Genomic DNA, 24,258 nt, shown 5'->3' with positions numbered 1-24,258 from the left:
TGAATTGATTAAATTTCATTGGTGGAAAGTTATTGAAAAGTGTATAATAAAATAAAAAATAAATTAAATTATAAATATTTATTAAATTTTTAATAATCGTGTATACTCTAGAAAATCTTACTTTCTGGAACAGAGAGAATATATGTTTTGGAACTGGACGGTCCGAAAATGAATCATTCCAAATAAAGTATCCTCGTGAAGTGAAATGTTTGTTGCCGTGATGACTAGGAAATACAAGTCTTTGATCCACAAACTATTTTGCATTCCATCGTAGATGTCAAGTTCACGTTTTCAAAAGTTTTGAATAAATACGTTTTTATTTATTGTGTTTTAAAATTTCATAACGACATAGAGTCTCGTAGTAAGAACTACATAGAGTAATGCAAGATAACTACAAAAAAAAAACTAATGCCCATCTACGTTCTAAATAGGTAACAGTCAACGTCGGTTATTGGGCAGTCCTTTCTTTCCAGCTGTGTGTTCCATCTTACTACCGTCTGAAAACAATCGAGATCCATCTACCTTTTTTTTTTAGAACGAGATCCATCTAGTAACATTAAGTTCATGTAGTAAAAATAATTGATAAACAAAGATGGAAACGTGCGTCGAAGTTTATGAAAGAATTGACTTTTTTGTTTACTAAAATGTTTAGTCAATGTTTTATTTGTTTATTTATGATAGCTATTAAAACTGATGATGTATGTATACAAACAAAATGGTACCGTCGGTGCTAGATGAAGCGGCATCATCGCCAATTAACAATAAAACAAATGTGCTTTGAGTATTCTTTATCAACTCTGGAGCTTTTGGTCAATTTTTATTGGTTAGCAACATATTTTCTTTTCAGTTTTGAATTGTTGTTCATTATTATCAGATATTTTCTAAAACAATAACTAACCTACTACAAGCTGTCCAAGAAAAAAAACTGACGTACTACAAAACCAATACTATCAATTATAGATCATAATCCAAATTAAAGTTGGCGAGCTCTTTCATAATTAACATTGTTTCTTTTTCTTATTGATTCGTTAAAAGAGTGTAAATGTATATACAATATTTGTTACTTATTCGACCAATACACATATAATATTGTTACATATAACAGCTTAGGACTTCACAGACAAAACTGGGACTCCTATATCTGTTCCTCTATATATGGACCACTGCATGATTTCAATACTTGTACTATAGAATTGATCATTCTACAATCGTGAGTTTTACGTTATACTTTAACGAGAGGAGGACAACAATACGAGATATTGTTTCCTCGAGAAAAGAATAAATACAATCACTTTCCTATTAGAATAAACTGGTTATACAAGTTATGTGATTTGTAGAACATTGGTGTGCACCATGCATTATTTCTTCATTTTGTATTGAACCTCACACAAAATGTTATTTGGCCTTTAATTGCTAGTTCTAAACTACTAAATTACCAACTATGACATCTACCGAACTCTTTTGACCTATGTATATAAACATCCAAAATGTTGTGTTTAATAACAGTATACAAACGAGGTCAAGAAAAAAAAACCGTTATTAGTCAATAACATTTTGGTAATGTCAACTGGAGAAAAAAATAAAAGTCGTATAAAAAGTTAAAAACTAACAATAAAGCACAAAAACAAAAATAATATTACAAATAACAATTCGATAAACTCCCATCCCGGGCATCATTTATGTTTTGTGATGTTTTAATTTTAACTTAAATAATGATTTTGATGTTCAACAATGTTAACTATTACTTATATAGATAAAGCAAGTTTATGGTTGATGGAGCAAAAAAATAATTTATATATAATAACAAATACATACTGTAAAATAAAATAAAGTAAAACCAAAAGAGAAAATGAAAATGATTATTCTAAAACAATACAAAGGCAGAGAGGCTTTATATAAAGACATTCACCTCTGTTTATTTCTCACACACACACACTCTTCTCTCTGTTTCCGTTTATAGATCTCTCTCCTCTCTTCTTTATTTCTTCCCAAGAATCATCTTCTCCTTCTCCACCTTTCGTTATTATTAACTTTCCTCTCTTACCAAACCATATAAACATTAAAAAACAAACCCAAAAAACAAAAGTTAAAAAGTTTAATTCTCTTTGTTCCCGACAATCTGAGTGTTTTCAGGCAGAGAAGACAGAGATTTTTCACCTTGCCGGAAAAAAACTTTGTCTCTCTGTTCCGTCCTCTTTGATTTCTTTACGCCAAAAGAAACTTCTTTAAAGAATCACATTGCACCTTCTTGCGTGTTTCACAAGGATCACATATATTCTAGGGTTCTTGCTTCCTCCTCTGTTTTTTCTTTTCAATTTCTCCTCTGTTTTTTTTCTTTCTGTCGTCGGAGTAAGAAGAAATGGAGCTGGGAGATTCGTCGGCGGTGATTCCGGACTCGTTCATGGGATACAGAGACGACATCACAATGCAAATGTCAATGATATTGGATCAGATTCGAGCTCCATTGATCGTCCCAGTCCTTAGGCTCGCAGTTTACATCTGCTTAACAATGTCGGTGATGCTTTTCGTCGAAAGGGTTTACATGGGAATAGTAATCTCTCTTGTTAAACTCTTTGGTCGGAAGCCAGAGAAACGTTTCAAATGGGAACCGATGAAAGACGACATCGAGCATGGTAACTCTGTTTATCCTATGGTTCTTGTCCAAATCCCAATGTACAACGAACGAGAGGTACCATCAACTAATCAAAACTCTGTTTTGTTTTTTAGAGTTTGGTATGTTGTAATTTAATTCTTTAAATGTTGTCAATGTAGGTTTATCAGCTGTCTATTGGAGCTGCTTGTGGGCTCTCATGGCCGTCTGATAGAATCGTTATTCAAGTTCTTGATGATTCCACTGATCCAGCGATCAAAGTAAGCTTCTTTTTTTCACAAAGATATAATTTTTCGAAGAGTTACAAGCTTATTCTTGTTCTTGATGTTTGGGCAGGATCTAGTGGAGAAGGAGTGTAGCAGATGGGCGAGTAAAGGAATAAACATAAAGTATGAGATCAGAGATAACAGAAACGGGTACAAAGCTGGAGCTTTGAAAGAAGGTATGAAGAAGAGTTACGTCAAAAGCTGTGATTACGTTGCAATCTTCGACGCTGATTTTCAGCCTGAACCGGATTATCTCTGGAGAACCGTACCGTTCCTCCTCCATAACCCTAAGCTTGCTTTAGTTCAAGCTCGCTGGAAATTCGGTAATTTTTTAAAAATTTCTGGTTATTATTTGAAAATGTTCTTTTATTTCGAGATACATAGTTTTGATTTTAGTTGTTTTAGGCCAATTAGTTTGTTTGTCACGTGATTGATAAGGGCTAATAATCACTGATCACTGCTCAGTTAGAAAGTTAGAGACCGGTTTGATATATATATATTTTTTTTTAATCTCAATTACTACTCCCTTTTTAGGCTAAGTACTTTAAATTGTACAACCTTTTGCAATTATACTCAAATCGGATAGTAATAATAATTACAAAATCATGTGATCAATGCACATTAGTTAATTTAGATATACTTATGTTATACTATGTGTGTCGATAATGTTCTTCCTTTTTGTTTATTGTGAATTGATGACATTTTCAATGGAAGACTATTGTGGAGACGGTTCGAATTAAACTAATACCTATAGTTAGATTTAAATATAAGTGAAACCTTGTCAGAACTTAGGTACGTGCCATAAAACACCATAAAACAATAACACATGATATGATTATGAGGTTTAAATTATTTAATAAATAAAATTATGTTCGCATAAAGAAAGTTTTAGTTACACTAACAGAAGTGTCGGTGGGTGTTTTATTGCTAGGTCCCAATTATAGACCTACATAGCGGATCTTGATGTTGAGATATCGATTATGTTCGTCATTACTTTGTGCTTTAGCTTTAAAATGTGGAACCACTTTCTTCAACTAGAAATTACAAATACTTTTATTAGCTATTATTCATACTTTAAATGATCTAGGAAGCATATAATAAGGGAAAATCACTTTCTAACTACTGCCATATTTAATGTTTTTTGTCCTTTGTATTTGGTATGTCTGCGAGAGTTAGTAAAAATAGATTTTCCAAAAAGCTGCCACACATATAGTATTTAACACAGTTTTTGAACAAGAAGCTGATTTTCTTCGTTAATTTCTTAATTTTTGCAGCAACCAAACATTAGTTGACAACTCGACATATTAAAATTCAGAAAACCAACAACAATAAATATGTTTTATGATCAAATTAGAGAGTAGATTTAGTGGTGTTGCTTCACTGGCCTCGTCGTCGTGTCCCATAATGAGTGCAGAGAACATAAGAGAATTTTTATCCTCGGATACTAAAGGGATTCTTAGCGTCTGGGTTCCGCGTAAGATTCATTTTTTTTTAAGAAACCGGTTATCAAAACTACCAAATAGTAGTCAGTATTTAAATGTTTTTTACACTGTTCGCGGATCCCACTGACACGTGACGATCCGCGATTAGTTCGTTTTAATTTTTTTTCTTTTCTAAATTCGAAAAAATAAATAAATTAAAAAATTAAAAAACCCCAAATAATGATGCTCTAATGGAAAGGGTAGGTCAATGGGGCTTGTTTTGTGATATAGTAAAATCTGATACGACCAATTATTGAAACCAGTTTTATTAGTCTCTCTCACTCTCATTCTCACCACTCACTTTTTTTTTAAGTAGACTTTGTTTTTTGGTATTTTCTTAATTGCAAATCTGATACGACCAATTATTGAAACCAGTTTTATTTTATTTGATTAGTTATACTTGTAGACAAGAACAAATACTATACTAAAATATAGTAGTATAGATCATGTGAGCTAAATTGACAAAATTAATGTTGAAATCTAATTGTAGTTCTGAGCCGTCTAAGGGGGTTATTGGAACATGAATTTCGGTAGAATTTTATGATTTTAATAGTTGAGAAGATTTTACAAGTTAACTAGATTTAACAAATTTTATCAAATACTTTTACATAGATTTCAATTACTTATGTATAGAATTATATTGATTTTTATTAACTTTTAAAGTAAGAAATTAATGGTGGTAGAAAAAAAAAGGAAAGAAAATCATTTCAATTAAGGCAATTCTTAAACAACTTTTAAAAAAGTTTTTGTCACAAAAAGATCTCAAAAAATAAAATGACCAAAATATATGTTTTAAATTTGAATTTTTGTAAAAAAAATTGAATTATTATTTTTGAAATGCTTTTTTTTTTAAATTCGAAAGTGCTTTTTAAAACTATTTTTAAAATTTTTATTTTAAATTTTTAATATTTTTTCTATTTTTTAAGTTGTGAATTGTATTATGTTAAAGTTGTGATTTGTATATTATTTCATTCTTCAATTTGAGTTTTTGTATGTGAGTGTATTTTATTACATTGATTTCAAAAATCTCATGGGTATAGATGATATTCTCAAAGTTGAGTACTAGGCCTGGGTATTCGGGGTCCCAATCGGGTTTCGGTTTTATCCAATCGGGTTTCGGTTTTTCGGGTTTATCAAAATCAGCCCCATTCGGATTATTTGAAAGTTCGGTTCGGGACCGGTTCGGGTTCTATCGGGTTCGGGTCGGGGTTAGTAAATCTTCAAAGAACCGGTACAACCCAATATACTTTTGAGTTCGGGTCCCAATCGGTTTTTCGGTTTAAAAGTACCTGATTTTTACTTATTTTATAACCAAAACATGAGTAAAACCGGTTCTTCAGTTTTAAAATACCTGATCTGTACCTATTTTGTAACCAAAACTTAAGTAAAATCGATTCAAAAATAAGGAACATCAACCGTGATCATTCAAAATCAAACGAAAAGTAAACATATTTACTGATAAAAAGAAAACCCAATAAATAAAAGCATAAAACGAAAACCAAGTTCTCATGAAATGAGAAACATTGTTTAACGAAAACAAAATCAAAATCTAAATACTTCAAGATTCAACGGCCATCTTCAACCATCAACCTTCATGTAATAGAACCACCAACCTTCATGTAATAGAACCACCAACCTTCGTGTAATAGATAAGTATTTTAGATGTTCAATATTTCTTAGTGTATTTTGGATATATATTAGGAATTGAGATCATGTTTGGTACAAGATCTTTTAGAGATTTTGAATGTTTCGGGTTCTATCGGATATCCATTTAGATTCGGGTTCGGTTCGGATAATACCCATAACCCGAAATACCACAAAACAAGATCCATTCGGTATTTACATCGGGTTCGGATCGGTTCGGATTCATTTTTATCGGATCGGATTCGGTTCGGGTTTTCGGATTCGGTTTATTTGCCCAGCCCTATTGAGTACTATGAGTAAAAACAAAGAAAATTTACATCCCAATAACAATAGATTTTAATAGAATCTTAAAATCAATGAAAACTAAACTTTTCCAATAACAAAGGATTTTGAGTGGAATTTAAAAATCATCACCCCAATAACAATGGATTCTATTTAGATTTTAAAAGTTCACAAAACAATAACAATGGAATTTCAAAATTTAATAATTCTTCTAGAATTCTTTAACCAATAACCCCCCTAAGATTTGATCATTGAAAACATTGATTTTAATGTCACTAACTTGTTTTTAATGTCTTCATCAATGCCACATTAATTTATGTTTGCTATGCATATACTTATTTATTAAAATTACATTATTCAACTCTAATTTTCTAATATTGCAGTGAATTCGGATGAATGTTTGATGACAAGGATGCAAGAAATGTCTTTGGATTATCATTTTACGGTCGAACAAGAAGTTGGTTCTTCTACTTACGCCTTCTTCGGTTTCAACGGTAGTTTATTTTACCTTCATTAATTTTTTTGTATGTCTTTAACTTATTACAATTTCATATATAATATTTGGTTATAACAATTTTAGGAACTGCGGGAATATGGAGAATATCGGCATTAAGCGAAGCTGGTGGTTGGAAAGATAGAACGACCGTGGAAGATATGGATTTGGCCGTTCGAGCTAGTCTCAAGGGTTGGAAATTTTTGTACCTTGGCTCCTTGAAGGTATATATATATATATTACTATCTAACAATGTGTATATGTGTCAGTTAGTGGCTGAGTAAGCAGTTTAATTGATATATATGGTTTTAAAAAAAATTAGGTTAAAAACGAGTTGCCAAGTACATTCAAGGCTTATAGGTATCAACAACATAGGTGGTCATGTGGTCCAGCAAATCTTTTCAGGAAAATGGCATTCGAAATCATGACCAACAAGGTTTTTTTAACTCTTTATGTATCCCTCCACACTAAATCGAACCGGTTATTTAACCGGAACTTACATGGTTAATAAGGTTCAAACTACTAATTAAACATATAAAGCCTTCTCATGTTCCCTGAGCTAAAAACTTCGGTCTTCTTATTGGCAGAACGTGACATTATGGAAGAAAGTTCATGTCATATATAGCTTCTTCGTGGTGAGAAAGATCGTGGCACACATTGTTACCTTCATCTTTTATTGTGTGATCTTACCGGCTACGGTTTTTGTACCGGAAGTAACCGTACCGAAATGGGGAGCGGTTTACATTCCTTCCATCATTACTCTACTAAACGCTGTCGGTACACCAAGGTAAAAATAATATTCCAAGAGTTTCTTGCTGCTCAAGTGACGTCTCATTTGGCCTCTTATTGTTGCTTACATATGTCTTTTTATAGGTCATTGCATCTTATGGTGTTTTGGATTCTGTTCGAGAATGTGATGTCTCTTCACAGAACAAAAGCTACCTTCATTGGTTTACTCGAAGGTGGTAGAGTCAACGAGTGGATTGTTACTGAGAAGCTAGGAGATCTTAAGGCTAAATCCGCAACCAAGACTTCAAAGAAGCTTCGTTTTAGATTCGGAGATAGGTAAAAAATTCTCCCATTTAAAATCAAACCGAATACTTAAATTTATTGCAGTTTTGTTTCATTCTAATATTGTTTTCTTGGTGTCTTTTGGCAGGATTCATGTGTTGGAACTCGGCGTAGGAATGTATTTGTTCTTTGTGGGATGCTATGACGTGTTCTTTGGGAAGAATCATTATTACCTATACCTTTTCGCGCAAGCAATCGCTTTCTTCATTGCGGGATTAGGGCAAATTGGGACGATTGTGCCTAACTCTTGAAGGGAAAATGAGTTTTCTCGAGAATAAGAGGATGATTTACTCCTTTTTTTTTTCATTTGGCTTCTCTTTTTTAAAATTCTTGTTGGTGTGAATAGAGAGAATTGATGATGGTGTGTAGTGTTGAAGATAAGAATACTTTCAGATTTCTCAAAAGCAATAGAGTATTGGCTTATGGCAAGGCAGAAAATATTTGGTTCCATTTTCTTTGTATTGAAATCATCATACTGTATGAATATGGACGCGGTAGACCTAGTTTTGATACAAAGGTTTCAACCGGAGGATCAGAGCAAACCAATCTGTAGACAAATGATCTTTGCACTCTCTTTTTCATTGGACATGTACACTAACAAAAAAAAGATGCAGGCTGTGGGGTTCGAACCCACGCGCACTTATGTGCAGAAGAACTTAAGTCTTCCCCCTTAACCACTCGGGCAAACCTGCTTGTTGATACCGTTATTCTTATAGTTAGTATTAATATTTTGTGAACAAAATAATTATACCATGCCCTTTCTCCGAGCCCATAGGGCTACATTTGATTGATCGCTTTTGGGCTACTACTATCTTAAAATCTCAGAAGGCATGTTTTCATGAGAAAGGCCTCGAGAAGACTTAGTAATTTAGTATTATGTATATATCCATATTGGGAAAAACTCCAAATAAATCCTCGACTTTCAAAACTAGACCAATAAAAACCTCAACTAATTAGTAGTCCTTTTAAATCTCATGATTTTGAAATTTTCCCATTTAAATCCTGAATTTACTTTGACCAAACCATTTAAAGCATCTTAAAAGTCAACTGTTAAAAATATATTATCATCGTTAAACATTGAGATTACATCGTTTTAGCCTAATGAAACTCTCTTAAATCCCCAATTCTCAAGCCCTGATTCCCAAAATTAAAAATTTTCTTTTTTTCCCAAATCATAATTCTTCTCATCAGTGCCAAACTTATGTTTTGATAAGAGAACGAAAGTCTTTTTGATTACTTGCGTGTTCGTGAAGTTCTGAAACAGAAGCCTTTTTGGCTATTCTTTTGAATATGGATTCGTGATCTTTTATTGTTTGCGTTTCTGATCATTTTTCTCTTCGTGTTGAAATATGTTAAACTGTAGTTAAACATTGCGTAAGTGTTGCTAAAAAAAACATTACAGTTTACACTCTTTTAACTCACATTCAAATTCAAAGACAATGTAGCTACATTAACTTCTGTTGTGTTGTGTTAGATCACTAGAACATCGCGGTGAGGTCCCACCTGATTGTGATGATGTTGTATATATGTTCCTCTTTTGCCTTGGCTTGAAAGCTGGTTGTGTTCTCGTTCATAATATCCAACTAAGTAAGGTTATTTGCAATTATTTTTTTAAAGAAATTTATGTTTAGTTCAACGTAGTTTTAATATCTAACGGTGTTAATATGTTTTTAATAGTTGACTTTTAAAGTGTGTTAAATGGCTTCGTCAACAGAAACTTGGAACTTAAATGGGAAAGTTTTTAAAATATGGGATTTAAAAGGCTTGCTAATTAGTTGAGATTTTTATTGGCCTAATTTTGAAAGTTGGGGATTTATTTGAAAGTTTTCCCTATCTATATTAGTACTACTTAGGTATATTTTTTTTTTCCTTATATACAGTTGCATTCCACCAAGAAAATCAATACCAAATTAATTGTTTGAGTAGAATATTACTTTTGGTCAAAAAGTATAGAATATTACGTTCTCTTTGTTTGAAACAAAGATCACGTACAGTAAAATAAATTTAAGCAAAGAATATAATTTACAGACAATTAAAAAGTATTATACTCCATTTACATAACTTCTCAAACTAACCCTGGTCGGTTGAAAAAAAAACAAATTGGTAAACCAAATTCATTATTTCTCTGGACAAAAAAAATCATATAGATATTTGAAGAAAATCGTAGAAAAAATCTTAGAAATATGTTATTTTCAATTTTTTTGGTTAGCACTTTTAACCTTCAAAATAACGTTTGTATTATAAAAAACTTTCATCATTTTTTAATAATTATTTAATAAATAAAATAAATAAAAATTAGAAATTAAATAAAAATCAGAAAAGTAAACAAAAATTTCAGTAAATTAAATAAAAATTTAGAATCTAAATAAAAAAATCAGAAAATTAAATTAAATTAAATTAGGTTAAAATACATAAAATTTAAAATAATTAATTAAAAAACCAGAAATTTCACAAAAGAGAAGTACATAAGAGGAATATCAACAAATAGGCATGGGCGTTCGGGTATCCGTTGGCATTCGGGTCGGGTTTTTTGGGTTTTCGGATTTTCGGGTTTACGCTTCTAGGTCCAATACTAAAATTTTATTAGTATGGGTCGGGTTCGGATAATAACACTTCGGGTTCGGTTCAAAATTGTATTGCATCATAAAACCCATAAAGTAATCATATATCGTACGGATTCGGGTTATATCGGTTTGGTTCGGATATAACCAAAGTAAAAAACAATTTTTTTGAAGTAAAACATAAAGAAAAACATCTAAATTAAATAAAAATTAATCTATCACATATAAAATTGATAAAATAACAATAAAATGTTAAATCAAACATGAAAACAAACATCATTTGTAAACAATATGTATTGCCTTATAGAAAGTAGACTTTTTATTTCAATGAGCAAATTATAAAATACTTATTTATAACTAATTGTGTACTTAAAACATTTATTAGAATTTTAATATTTATTATTATTTATAATATTAGCACAAATATTGAATTTAATAATTGGAATACTTATATATATTTCAAAATATTTATATTGACTATTAATTTCGGATTTTTCGGATTACCCGTTCGGGTTCGGTTAATAACATTTTGGGTTCGGATATTTTTTGTACCATCCTACAAGACCCGTTCGGATATTTTTACGTTTCGGATCGGATAACGGGTCGGATTTTTCGGTTACGGATTTTATCAACAAACTATCAACAGAAGCGCAACCAAAAGTTTCCTCAACTGAAAGAGAATTTTAAAAAGGTTGAAAAAATGAAAAACTAGAGAGAGAGAAACAAGTGGCTAGCTAGCTCTCGCCCAACAATGGCGGTTTCCTAGGGTTCTGAGATCTCATCTTTAGATCGCGAATGGAAATGCCCGGTAGAAGATCCAACTACACCCTCCTCAGCCAATTCCCCGACGATCAGGTCTCCGTCTCCGTCACCGGAGCTCCTCCCCCTCACTATGACTCCTTCTCCAGCGAGAACCGGAGCGGCGGCGGGAGCAACGGGAAAACTAAAGGCGGATTCGATTGGGATCCGAATCGCGGGGCTGGGAACACGTACGCTTCCCCTCTCGGGCTGCAGAGGCAGTCGAGCGGGAGCAGCTTCGGCGAGAGCTCGTTATCCGGGGATTACTACGTGCCTGCTGCGGCGGGGAGTAGCGAGATCGAATCTGCGGGGTTTCCTCTAGATGTGGGGTTCGGCGGCTGCGGCGGAGGAGATTTGAGGATTCAGATGGCGGCGGGGGAGGCTGGGGGTTCGGCTTCTGGTAAGAGCTGGGCGCAGCAGACGGAGGAGAGTTATCAGCTGCAGCTTGCTTTGGCGTTGCGGCTTTCCTCTGAGGCTACTTGCGCTGACGATCCCAACTTTCTGGATCCTGTGCCTGATGAATCTGCTTTAAGGACTTCGCCTAGTTCTGCTGAAACCGTTTCGCATCGTTTCTGGGTACTCGTTTAATTGCATCTTGGTTTACAAAATTGTTCAATCTTGGTTTATTAAGGCCCTGGTCGTTTATGTGTCGACACAACCTGCGACTAATATACATATCGCCCGGCCTGCGATCTGCAACTAAAAAATCATCTTCGTTCATACCTGCAACCTGCTACTAGTCACAAGACGAATAACAATCTGCGACTAGTCGCAAGACGAATAACAACCACGAATAACAACCTTCGACTAGACTAGTCGCAAGACAAATAACAACCTGCGACTGGTCACATATCGCAGATCGCACGATTGCTAAACGAACATGGCCGCTTTGAACAGTTCCTGAGTTGGCTGATAGTGAAAAAAAAAAGATTAGTAAGAGATGGGATATAATGTTTTAGACGCATTGCATAGTATAACTGTTTTGTGTACTGCATCAGGTCAATGGATGCTTATCGTACTATGATAAAGTTCCTGATGGGTTTTATATGATTGATGGTCTGGATCCGTATATTTGGACCTTATGCATTGATCTACATGAAAGTGGCCGCATTCCTTCGATTGGATCATTGAGAGCTGTTGACTCCGGTGTTGACTCTTCGCTCGAAGCTATCTTAGTCGATCGGCGAAGTGATCCAGCCTTCAAGGAACTTCACAATAGAGTCCACGACATATCTTGTAGCTGCATAACCACAAAAGAGGTTGTTGATCAGCTGGCAAAACTTATCTGCAACCGTATGGGGTTTGTACTCGCACAATCCTTTTGAAGTAATAGTTTTATTTCTTCCTCTTGACTTATTATGTTGTCGGTTAATCTGTAATTGTCACCTCCTTCAGAGGTCCAGTTATCATGGGGGAAGATGAGTTGGTTCCCATGTGGAAGGAGTGCATTAATGGTCTAAAAGAATGCTTTAAAGTGGTGGTTCCTATAGGTAGCCTCTCTGTTGGACTATGCAGACATCGAGCTTTACTCTTCAAAGTGAGATCCCAACTCGATGATATCTATGGCCATGTCACTTTAGACATATCTTTTGGAATGATCATATTAATTATCCTGTTTCATCAATTTGTTTGTATAGTAACACTTGTGAATAATTTTTCTTGAACAAAGATTATTAAAGATTTCGTTTTTAAAGTGGTTTGATTTATTTCGCTTTGTTATTTTATCCCATTTTGTAGCTCTTTTTAAGTGTTAATCTCTGCATTTGGTGCATGCAGGTGCTGGCTGACATAATTGATTTACCCTGTCGAATTGCTAAAGGGTGCAAGTATTGTGATAGAGACGATGCTGCATCTTGCCTTGTCAGGTTTGGGCTTGATAGGTACGTGTCCAAGTGATTTCTCTTGTGCCTTTTTTACGTTTTTACCTTTTTGCTTATGCTTTTTGTTTCTGTTAGAACAGTTATGGCATCAAACGTTTCTCATTAGGTTCTAATGTGGAAAAATATTGTTTTGGTTTCAGGGAGTATCTGGTTGATTTAGTCGGAAAGCCAGGTCACTTGTGGGAGCCCGATTCCTTGCTAAATGGTCCCTCAACTATCTCAATTTCGTCACCTCTGCGGTTTCCGCGACCCAGGCCAGTTGAACCCGCTGTCGATTATAGGTCACTAGCCAAACAATACTTCACCGACAGTCAATCTCTGAATCTTGTTTTCGATCCTGCATCAGGTTAGAAAAATAAACATGAACAGTATTTTTACCATTTGCATGCTTACATCTCATTTTGTGTTTCCCTATAAGTGGATTCTCTCTTCATTTAGGGTATTTCTTGATTACGTCTTTTGATATCTGAAGGTACCAATCTTAGAATGATTCCATAGTTTGTTTTCTTGTCTCGTTTGTTTGTAATGAGTTTGGTTGTATTGGTGAGTGCTTTGCTTTGGAATTAGATCTTGTAGTGGAGTTTAAACTCTTTAGAGTGCTGTTAGCATATAATTTCTGATGCATTTTTGTGAATAATTTGTCTTCTGGACTCTGATTTCTTATATCTATTTGTTTGAATTTTTGTAGATGATATGGGATTCTCAATGTTTCATAGGGGTGGAGAAAATGACGTTATGGCAGAAAATGGGGGTGGGTCTTTTCCTCCCAGTGCTAATATGCCTCCACAGAACATGATGCGTGCGTCAAGTCAACTCCAAGAAGCAGTACCTATAAGTGCCCCACCAACCAATCAGCCGTTTCCGAACAGGGCAAATAGGGAACTTGGACTTGATGGTGATGATATGGACATCCCATGGTGTGATCTTAATATAAAAGAGAGGATTGGAGCAGGTATTATTTTTATCCCCAAAAGCAGTGATTTAGTTAATGAACGAAAAGTTCTTCGGTAAGTGGATTTGCTTTGGGATCCGTTCGCAAACAAAATAAGAAAAGTGCTTCCCGTTTAGAGATTACTTTTTTCTCCGAGAGTTCAAGATTATCTTAATCCCTCCACTTATACTTGATTATCTTAATCCCTCCACCTATACTTGAGCTAATGTTCTCTCAGGTTCCTTCGGTACTGTTCACCGTGCTGAGTGGCATGGCTCGGTAAACACTTTTTCTCTGAATTTTGTATGACTGATTTTTCTTGGCTGTTAAAGTGTGTATATCATAAAGATATCTTCCTCTCTGGATTTTCCAATACTATCACGAGAAGAATTCTTATTTTGATTATTGCATAATTGTTCTCCACCACTTTCAGGATGTTGCTGTGAAAATTCTCATGGAGCAGGACTTCCATGCTGAGCGTGTCAATGAGTTCTTGAGAGAGGTGCACAACTTTAATTTTTATCGTTTTTTTTATGGTAACGAACTTGGTGTACTGATGCCTTTCATGCTCTTGATTCACTGTCAGGTTGCAATAATGAAACGCCTTCGCCACCCTAATATAGTTCTCTTCATGGGAGCGGTCACTCAACCTCCAAATTTGTCAATAGTGACAGAATATTTGTCAAGGTACCATTCACCTGGATTTTGAAGGTTGTGTGCGCGGAGTGTAGAGTTTTAGCCTAGTCTATTGCTAATACATTTCTCTCTTTGAAACAGAGGAAGTTTATACAGACTTTTGCATAAAAGTGGAGCAAGGGAGCAATTGGATGAGAGACGCCGCTTGAGTATGGCATATGATGTGGTATATTTGACCTCCTTTCTTTATAATTGAGTTGATTACCTTGTGATTATGGTGTGTATCCCTCCTCGAACGTTCTTGTCATATCTCTCTTGCAGGCCAAAGGGATGAATTATCTTCATAATCGCAATCCTCCGATTGTACATAGAGATCTAAAATCTCCGAACTTGTTGGTCGACAAAAAATACACAGTCAAGGTTTGATTAAGAATTATTTATTTTGTCCATTGTCTTGATTTTTGGTATATATCATTCTTGTTGCGAGTTCAGCATAAAATGTTATATGTTAAATCATTTTGGGGACATTTTGAAAAGGCAGTAATCTACTGTAACCTAGGGAAGCATTAGTCCCAAGCTATTTTCTTAATATCTCGTTTACAACATTATTGTCTTAAATTTCAGGTTTGTGATTTTGGTCTCTCGAGGTTAAAGGCCAGCACGTTTCTTTCGTCAAAAACGGCAGCTGGAACCGTAAGTCCAGTTTGTTGACGCTAAAAACAAGCTGAACAACTTAACTCTATTTTTGCTCAGTAGAAGAATAAATAAACTGATTGGCTTTGATATATCAGCCCGAGTGGATGGCACCAGAGGTCCTGCGCGATGAGCAATCTAATGAGAAATCAGACGTGTATAGCTTCGGGGTCATCTTGTGGGAGCTTGCGACGTTGCAGCAACCATGGGGTAATTTGAATCCAGCTCAGGTACTTTCCACTCCAAAAGATATCTTGCATTTTTGAAAGTCACTCAGTCACAAGTTTTCAGAAGTCATTAATCAAAAAAATGGCTCCATAGGTTGTAGCTGCGGTTGGTTTCAAGAATAAGCGGCTTGAGATCCCACGGAATCTGAACCCTCAAGTTGCAGCCATAATCGAGACTTGTTGGACTAAGTACGTTACAAAATATCTTTCTTTTTTTTCTTCTGAAAATTCGTTTATTGATTCCTCCCATGAATCGTTTATGCATATTATTACTTTTTTATCATTGCCAGTGAGCCGTGGAAGCGTCCATCATTTGCAACAATAATGGACTTGCTAAGACCATTGATTAAATCAGCGGTTCCTCCACCTAATCGCTTGGATATGTGAAGTCCAAACAGATCATAATCATTGATGATGTGCACATATACTCTCAGCATTCTTTTGCTTCCCAGGAGGGGGACTAGTTAAGATAGCTGTAAGGTACATGCCTTGTGAGCTATCGATCTTATCCTATACAAACTCTTGTATGACTATTGTCACAGGGAGGAAACAAAAAAAAAAGTAATTGAAAAGTAGTAATGGAAACAGTGAGGGATATTATGTTATCTACCTCCTCCCAGGGGCAAGCAAGCAAGGTTTTGTTGTAGTATTTTGTTTGATCCCACATGTAATGTCTGTTTCTTTACTTACATTGTTGTACATCAAAACTGCTAAACTAGTAGTTAAGACTCTTTAAGAGTGTCCCAACAAAAAAAAGTTGTGTAGCTGCTGTCAAGAGTTTTGAAACTCAATATGATTCATTGGATATACATTTATTTATTCTCATGAGATTGTTCTAAACTTTAAACCAGTGCCAAAGGAAAAAAGACCTTCAATGTGTGAACGTTCGTTTTCCCCAACCAAGTTGTGAATATCAATTTTTCATGCAGTCAGTACTGTAAAACAGAAGGTTGATATGGCCGAGTCGGTCTAAGGCGTCAGGTTCTGGTCCGAAAGGGCGTGGGTTCAAACCCACTGTCATCATTTACTTTTTGAAATTCTTCATCATATATGGGTTAGTTTCGGTCCTTTGATTACATATTGTTGTCACATGTAAGAGGATTTAGCGAGCCATATTATAAGGACTAACAGTGAACTTCTCAACAACTCAGCCGAAGTTCCTATACCACCACACCACGAGGTCCGGTTTTAAAAAAATGTTTTTTTCCCTTCAAAACATGTTTATGAGCATTTCAGAACGGATTAATAATTTGTAAATACTCTCTAGTTTATATTTATGGTTTTACCTTCTGTCTATTTTATATTACTAGTTTACCCTTTGACTGTTTCATGTCTGCCGCCCTCGGTTTGTTTCATAATTATGATTTTGCTATTTGGTTGTTCCATATTTATGGTTTCACCCTCTTATTGCTCTTCTTTTGCATATTTAACCTCGGAATGTTTCTTAATTATGGTTTTACCTTCGTTTAACATATGTTTTCAAAAAAAAAAAAACATATGTTTTCATAGCTCCTCGTTCTATAGATACATGTATGAAGATTACTTTCGCAAATTATAACGTTTTTCTCTTTTTCTTTTTAGTATACCCCTTGTATATTCTTAACCAGAAAAGTATATACGTTTGTACTAATTAAAGAAAGACAAAATATGAAACGTCTAATAAGTTGAATTTTTTGTGTTAAATTAATGAGTGAAACATAAAAAAAGTTCATATAATGAGGGGATGATGTGTCTAGTCGTAGGGTAGACACAATAGAGAGACAATGGCAGAGCAGACTGACTGAACGTAAAATAGGGTCATGAGAACAGTTATAATTGTTTAGTGATGGATAATGAATGTTACGAGAAGTCTTACTCCTTCGTCTTATTAACTTCAGGTCTACAATCCCCCTTTTTTGTTACTTTCCGTATTTTAGACCAAAACTTTTAAAGACTATACCAACACTACACTTTTATTTCCTTTAAATTTTTACATTTAGCATGATTTTTAAGTGGTTGTAATCTATGGGTTGTTTTGAAGAATTAGTACACATTGAACTTCTGAACACGATTGCGTGACGTATTCTCTACATTGCCACAAGATATATGACACATGCAGCATTAATGGCACAAAATAACTACGATGCTTTCCTTATTCAAGTGTCAACATATCTATATCCAAATTAAACATTTAATAAAGTTTGACAAGAAGAATTATCAAATCTAGTAGTAGGAATGGTCTTGTGTGGAACCCATAAACTGAACAAGCATTTAAATGAGAATAGAGACAATTCAGAATTAATCAACATTGTCAATAATGTGTACGTACCAAGGATTGTATTGACTCGTGCTCGTGTCTCACTGTCCTCTATAGGGAATAGGGCCAAAAGGATAAGAGTGAGATCATGGAGAGAGATAAAGGCAAATGGTTACTTTCTCTCTGACCATCAACACACTGAATCGACCAGAGCTTACTTCACCACTCTTCCTCCCTGCTGTCTCCATCTTCATAACTGATCTATCTCTCTCTCTCTCTCTAGGGTTACCCCAAACGTACATCTCTACCTTCAAATTATGTTTTTTTTTTGATAAGTCCTTCAAAGTATGTTTTCTTTTCTCAATTTATGTACGTACATTAATTAGATTAAGTACGCTAGACCAAAGTTCAACCAAGTTACAACGATCAGTTAAATGATATGAACCAGACCATAGCAGCAAAGTTGGTCCAACCCCGGATAGAAAAGGGATAAACAAGTTTGATTTTTTTCTTCTAAATATCCTTGCTAGTCTTGAAGAGCAACCAAACTAAACTAAAAAGAAAAGGCATCATAAATCCTTCTGCCCTAATATTATTTTTTAACATAATTCCATCGAAAATACACTCACTGATTCTCTCCTTTACTTAGCCTCAAACTATAACTCTCCCACAAATTCTGATCTCCATCTCCCATGACGAACGGGAAGCAGTTTGTACTAGCAGCCATTGCGCCTCTCAAATCTCCAGCAGCTGCGTTTGATGTTGAAGAACCTACATTGCCTTGTTCAATCATCTGATGATGCTTATCATTATCATTACATCCACTTTCTTGAATGATGTAGATCGAATTTTCCTCGGTTTTTGGGTAGTACACGCCGCAGCTCGACGAATTCTCCTTCCTTCTCTTGTTTATTTGCTTCTTTTCTTTCCTCATTCCATTGCTTATACATTCCCACTTTTCCTTGCACAATAAGGCACTTTTGTGATCAAACCCTAACTGAATCAATTTCGCTGAGACTTCCTCCCATAGAAATTCATCGGAGCATTCTCCCAATATCTCTTGAAACACCGTGTCCATGCTAGTTCTTATCTCCATAAGCTTTATGATCTCTTGCTCATTCCAGCAGCTACCACTTCCTTCAACAGACACATTCTCACTATTGTTTTGGATCTCATTATTACCATTAATCCTCTCTTCCGGGGACGAACATGACGGTTTTATCAACGTCTTTCCGGCCAAGTACTGCAATGCCTCAAGAACCGCCACATCCCTAGCTTCCATCCTCTCCCTCTCTTTAGCCCAAAACAAATGCACTTGCTCAACCCTCGCAGCTTCACTCTTTCTCCATTCCTCTTCTTTCATCATCCTTTGTTCCTCTTTGTCTTCAATAACCTTTGTCAGCTTCTCGAGCCAAATATCTTGTCTCTCTATCAACCTCTTCATGTTCACATCAATGAACTCCTTGATTTTAGCTTTCCAACTCTTCTTTTTCCTTCTACTATCAGAATCATTCCCGTCAGAAGACGAAGTCATCAGTTCCAGCTCCGAGGAATTGTTGTTGTTAGAAATACTTAGGCTTTGATGATGTAAGAAACCATGAACACTACTATCTACCTCATGAATGTTAGACGTTGTTGTAGGAATGTTCATAGCGTTTTGAGTGTGGAAACCATGAAGAGCACTGCTCATGAACTGTGTGTTATGATTGGGAAATGAAACCAAGTTGTTGGAATCACCGTAGAGCGCCTCAAGCTGCCGGAAAAATCTATAGTGTTTACCGTCTTGTCTTCCGGCTTTGCCTTCTTTAGTCTTCTTATAGTATTTGTAAAGATTCTCAAACTTCTCTCTGCATTTCTTCCCACTCCTTTGGTATCCATATTCCTCAGACATAATCCTGAATGTTAATACAAAATGAATGAGAAAGAAGACAATATTTCAGACTTGGATTGAAATTCGAAGCAGTGCCCTAATTATCTTGATGCTAGATTTGAATCATTGACTATTCATAAGATATTCATTTTTCATGCATAAATATATATACATATCAGTGTATGGTATATTTACGTAAGACATTATATGGTATATTTACGTAAGATTAGATAGTGACCTTGACCTACATAAACGGTTCTACATAAACGTTTTTTTTTTCATTACATACACTGCCTATATCTTTTGGACCAAGAATATTGTTCCAGACTTACTAGTGGACTAATAGTTTAACCCAAGAACATGTTTCTATGCATAGTTACACAAAAGAAGAGGGTACAAATCTTCAGAAGCCAAGAAAGCTGAATCAGAAGTTATCAGTAGAAAAGGAGAAACAACTAAATTAAAAGTCAGAATGATATTAATTTTTTTTTGTTTTACTCTTGTTTACGTTGTACCCTTTTGGGGTTTTAAAGCACCTGATAGCGTCTTAACTGAAACTGCCAAGGTCTGGTCATTCTCTTTGACCAAAACAAAACGACTCCTAAAGAAAATTGTTTGAAACTGACCACTCTGTAGATACACCTCAATATGTGTGTGTGTGTATATACGTGGGAATGTATTTATATATGTGTTCCTATATTGATCAGCTTAAAAAGTAGTATGCTGAAATTGAGGAGCCCAAGGGAAGTGTTGAGGTCACATTCTTTTTAGTTATTGATTTTTTTTTTTTTTTTTTGTAAACTTCTTTTTAGTTATTGATGCAGAAATAATATAAAGATTCAACTTGTATTCGGGATTTTCAATGAAAGGTTTATTAACAAGAAAGCGTATGAAATGTCAAATCTGAAAAACCCCATAAAACAAAATAATCAAATTTAAAAATGAAAAAATAAAATAAAACGAATGTCATTAATTTCCTCAATTGGAAGCTAATTTTCTCCTAGTTGACTAACTTTAAAAAAGGAGGTACTGTTGATGAATAAACGAATCTCTTGTGGTATGAATTTGTTTGAGAAAATATGCATAAAGTTTCTTTTAAAATGTATTTATCAAAAAAAAAACGAAAAATGGAAGAGAGAGAGAGATTAGGGTAAAGCCAAGAGAGGATGAGTGAAGCAAACCTAGAAACTTCATCCCAGAAAGGTCCCTTTTGATTAGCTTCTTTGAACTTATGATCAAGACGAGATCTAATCTCCAGCAGAGTTAGGGTTTCTTGTCTCGGCCACCGTCCCGTTCCTCCACTTCCGCCGAGACCTCCTCCGTCGAGAAAACCACTAAATCTAACTCCCCCACCACTAGTGCTTATGTTTAAGTTACTGTTATTTCCAGCGGTCGAAGAACCCCCACCCAACCCGTGTATGCCGTGTGGCAAGAAACACATCTCCGGGTCAGTATTGAACTGATGTACACGGTGGTGTTGCGGCGGCGGCGGCGCAGCCGGGGCGAGGTTGAAGCCCAAAAAATCAGAAGGAAAATGAGAAGTGGAGGGTGATGCCGTCGTAGTCGTCCTCCCTTCGCCTTTCATGAGCTGCCGGAGTTCCGGTATACCGTACTGAGTATGGTGGTCTTCCATTTTTAGATTTATATTTAGCTGAAAGACAAGATCGATCGACAGTGAGGGGAGAAGAAAAAGTAAAGGTTCAACCCTTTAATTCATAAAAGAGAGAAAATATTGAAGTATTTTTATAGAGAGACAGACAGAGCGATGTATTGTATGGATGTCTCAGTTTTTTTTTTTTTAGTCGGATGTCTCAGTTTTCATTATCTCTATCAAATAATTTAATACATGCGTGCATTGATGTGTATAAATTCTTATCAATGTAAGGTTTCTTGTCTCACTTAGAGACAATAATATAGATCGAGGCATTCTTTTAAATATTGGTTGTAGATATTTGTTTTTAAATAAATATCTGTAGAAACTTGTTTTTAGCTCTATATAGAATTTGCTAAGTTTCATTTGAAAATTAGATTTTATATGCGGATAGTTGTTCACCAATTCGCGCATGTGACTCCATAATTGACACAATCTTTTTGGAAAACAAGGGTTGCCTATAAAATTATTCCCTTGATATATTATGTAACATCATAATTTGGCTTCGGATTATGATTTTTTCACACATTAAAGTATGATTTACTTTGTGAGCTCCTGAATACATTAAGTTGATACATTTCTACATTCCTGCTTCTAAGAGCAAAAGGATTACTCTATAACTTTTATGATTATACAACTGGATGTATTTACATGTGTAGTATATAATATATAGTACATAAACAAAAAATATGTAAATGCGTAAATCTATAAGTTATATCGTAAAAATCAAATAGTTTCTTTTAAACAGTAGACTCCATTTCTTTGGCATGTTTTATTAGATTCACTTACCTTTTGTTTTTCTTTAAACTACGTTATTCAAGTTTGAAAGCTTCGTATTTCATAAAAATGTTTAGTCTGCATTAAAAACTAAAGAAAGTTTTCTAGAGACGTGTGTGAATTGAAATTATTTTTTCTCAAAAAAAAAAATTACAAGAAAATTAAATTATCTAGCCGCAATAAGAGGGGGTCCTCTAAAAATAATCAAATTATTGGCTTTTCATTGCTCACCAACATTTCAACCTGTCTTATCCCTAACCATCGATACTATTAAAAAAAAATAGTCCTAAAATATCTACCTATAAAAATTGTTTGGATCCTTTTATTTTTTAGTCCAGCCTATAATATAAAACCAAAAATCATAACATGCTTTTATTATAGCAACAACTTAAAATTGATTACATTTTAATAAATAACCACGATTTCTAACAATTATTATAACGACAATTGTTATCCTTTTACATTTTAGCAACTCACATTATTTCAATCACACGAACGTACAAGATATCTTGACTTTTATAACATTTAATTTAAACTCTTGATTTTTGAAAATTTGATTTAAAATATATAAGATGTTTCGTATGTTAATTTAGTTATACCAACATCCTTTAATATTTCTACATTTATATCAAATGAGATAAAATGTTTCGAAACATAGGGTTCATGTTTGGATATGCGGGTCTGGGTTCTTCGGATCCTAAACGTTTGGCATAACTAAATATTTTAAAATCTATAGTTTAAGTTAGGGTCGGTTCTTTTTGGTTCCGGATTGGTTCGGGCTCATAATTCAAATATATGTAAAATATATTTAATTTTGAATACATAACAGGTTCGGATTGGTTTGGGTATTAGAATCCAAAAAAACACGAAGTACCCAAAACACAAAGAAAAGAGATTTGAAACAATAAATACCCGAAATCCAAACAAATACCTAAAAAATATTCATATACTCAAAAGATCCAAAATTTTACCCGTAAACCTAACCTGGATAACCCAAAACGGCCAAAATTTTACCAACCCAAAATATATTTTTCTAAAATTGAAATTTTACCCATAACCCCAAACTATAACCGAAAAAACCGAACCAGAAACTTAAAAATATTTGTAATGCCGAAAACATATATGAAATACCCAAACATACCTAATATACACAAATCATTCCAGGTACTTTGGGTACCCGATCGAGTTTCGAATAGGACCCAAACTGGAACAGAGATTCTCGGTCCAAAAGATATTGATTATATACTTGCCCATGACTCAGACCCGAACTGGACCTATATTTTTGGGTTGGTTTCGGATTTAGTTTTTCATGTCCGACAAACTGTAGAATCGTATGAAAAAGTTAGATAAAAATGTACAGATAAAATCTGAAATAATAATGTATAACAATCTCAAAACATTAATTCATATAAAACTTTTTTATAATAAAAAAAATTGCGCTTTTAAGCGCGGATCAAAATCTAGTTTGGCTTTATTGTTCCTTTTCGCACTTTTATTGCTTCAATCCTAATGTTCACTGAGTTTTTTAATCCCTTATCAATAATTCTGTCTAAAATCATTTCATAGCTGTTGACAAAAAAAAAATCATTTCATAGCTGGAAAACACCAAATTGGATCCTAGCTTGCTTCAAAGATAAAGAGTAAAAAATATGGATCCATAAACATTAGATGCATGATAAATTCGCTTAGCCTACGAGATTAAAATGTAAATATGTATAAAACAATTACTTTAATTTACTATCAAATTTAGACTATCTGCACTAGATATCATTTATATTATATTTCTTTTATATTTTATTTACAATATTTATGTGATATCATACAAACAAATATCAACATTAAACTATCTATCTGATTAATTTTTGTATTCATATTTGCTTCATATAATATGTGGACACTTATGCTACGGTTAAATATATGTAATCGAAGTAACATCATCTCGTACCTAGTCTTACTCATCTCGTAAGTTTTATTCAGATATTTCATTAAATTATTAATTTAGTTTTTAATAAAATGATTATTTATGTTATGTTAGATTCAGGTATTGGAATTCTTAATTTTCTAAACTTCACAGTAGTTTCTTTACATGTCAATTAACCAACGAATCATAATTTATTCTAAAAATTACTGGACTAGTGAAAGAAGAAAAA

The 24,258-nt window shown here is 34.2% G+C and overlaps 3 protein-coding genes and 1 non-coding gene across 5 annotated transcripts; 2 read left to right on the top strand and 2 right to left on the bottom strand.

Moving 5' to 3' along the window:
- The first annotated feature begins 1,914 nt into the window (after positions 1-1,914).
- LOC111204217 (glucomannan 4-beta-mannosyltransferase 9) lies at positions 1,915-8,298 on the top strand. Of its 2 annotated transcripts, XM_022698456.2 has the most exons (9): positions 1,916-2,689; positions 2,773-2,871; positions 2,948-3,200; positions 6,668-6,778; positions 6,865-7,001; positions 7,100-7,213; positions 7,365-7,564; positions 7,651-7,842; positions 7,937-8,298. In XM_022698456.2, the coding sequence occupies exons 1-9, from the start codon at positions 2,360-2,362 to the stop codon at positions 8,097-8,099; spliced, it is 1,599 nt and encodes a 532-aa protein (XP_022554177.1). In that variant the 5' UTR covers positions 1,916-2,359; the 3' UTR covers positions 8,100-8,298. The 2 variants fall into 2 exon arrangements, with proteins under 2 accessions (XP_048607740.1, XP_022554177.1); XM_048751783.1 differs by lacking the exon at positions 7,100-7,213 and having other exon boundaries at positions 1,915-2,689.
- Positions 8,299-8,457: 159 nt separating this feature from the next.
- On the bottom strand, positions 8,458-8,540 carry TRNAL-UAA. Its single transcript has one exon. It is a non-coding gene; the product is annotated as a tRNA-Leu (tRNA).
- Positions 8,541-11,067: 2,527 nt separating this feature from the next.
- On the top strand, positions 11,068-16,399 carry LOC111204216 (serine/threonine-protein kinase CTR1). Its single transcript, XM_022698455.2, has 15 exons — positions 11,068-11,783; positions 12,206-12,507; positions 12,603-12,744; positions 12,984-13,087; positions 13,228-13,433; positions 13,776-14,039; positions 14,257-14,297; positions 14,452-14,520; positions 14,605-14,705; positions 14,796-14,880; positions 14,976-15,074; positions 15,279-15,347; positions 15,446-15,577; positions 15,669-15,763; positions 15,865-16,399. Exons 1-15 carry the CDS (start codon positions 11,205-11,207, stop codon positions 15,959-15,961), a joined length of 2,385 nt encoding a protein of 794 aa, XP_022554176.1. The 5' UTR covers positions 11,068-11,204; the 3' UTR covers positions 15,962-16,399.
- A 1,897-nt stretch (positions 16,400-18,296) lies between these two features.
- On the bottom strand, positions 18,297-22,412 carry LOC111204215 (trihelix transcription factor PTL). The gene is made up of 2 exons (XM_022698454.2): positions 20,862-22,412; positions 18,297-19,705 (listed from the first exon to the last, which is right to left on the bottom strand). Exons 1-2 carry the CDS (start codon positions 21,311-21,313, stop codon positions 18,436-18,438), a joined length of 1,722 nt encoding a protein of 573 aa, XP_022554175.1. The 5' UTR covers positions 21,314-22,412; the 3' UTR covers positions 18,297-18,435.
- Positions 22,413-24,258: the final 1,846 nt, after the last annotated feature.

The sequence above is a fragment of the Brassica napus genome, chromosome C3 (assembly GCF_020379485.1).
Source record: "Brassica napus cultivar Da-Ae chromosome C3, Da-Ae, whole genome shotgun sequence".
Classification (NCBI taxonomy): domain Eukaryota; kingdom Viridiplantae; phylum Streptophyta; class Magnoliopsida; order Brassicales; family Brassicaceae; genus Brassica; species Brassica napus.
This window is presented reverse-complemented; position numbering and strand designations above follow the sequence as displayed.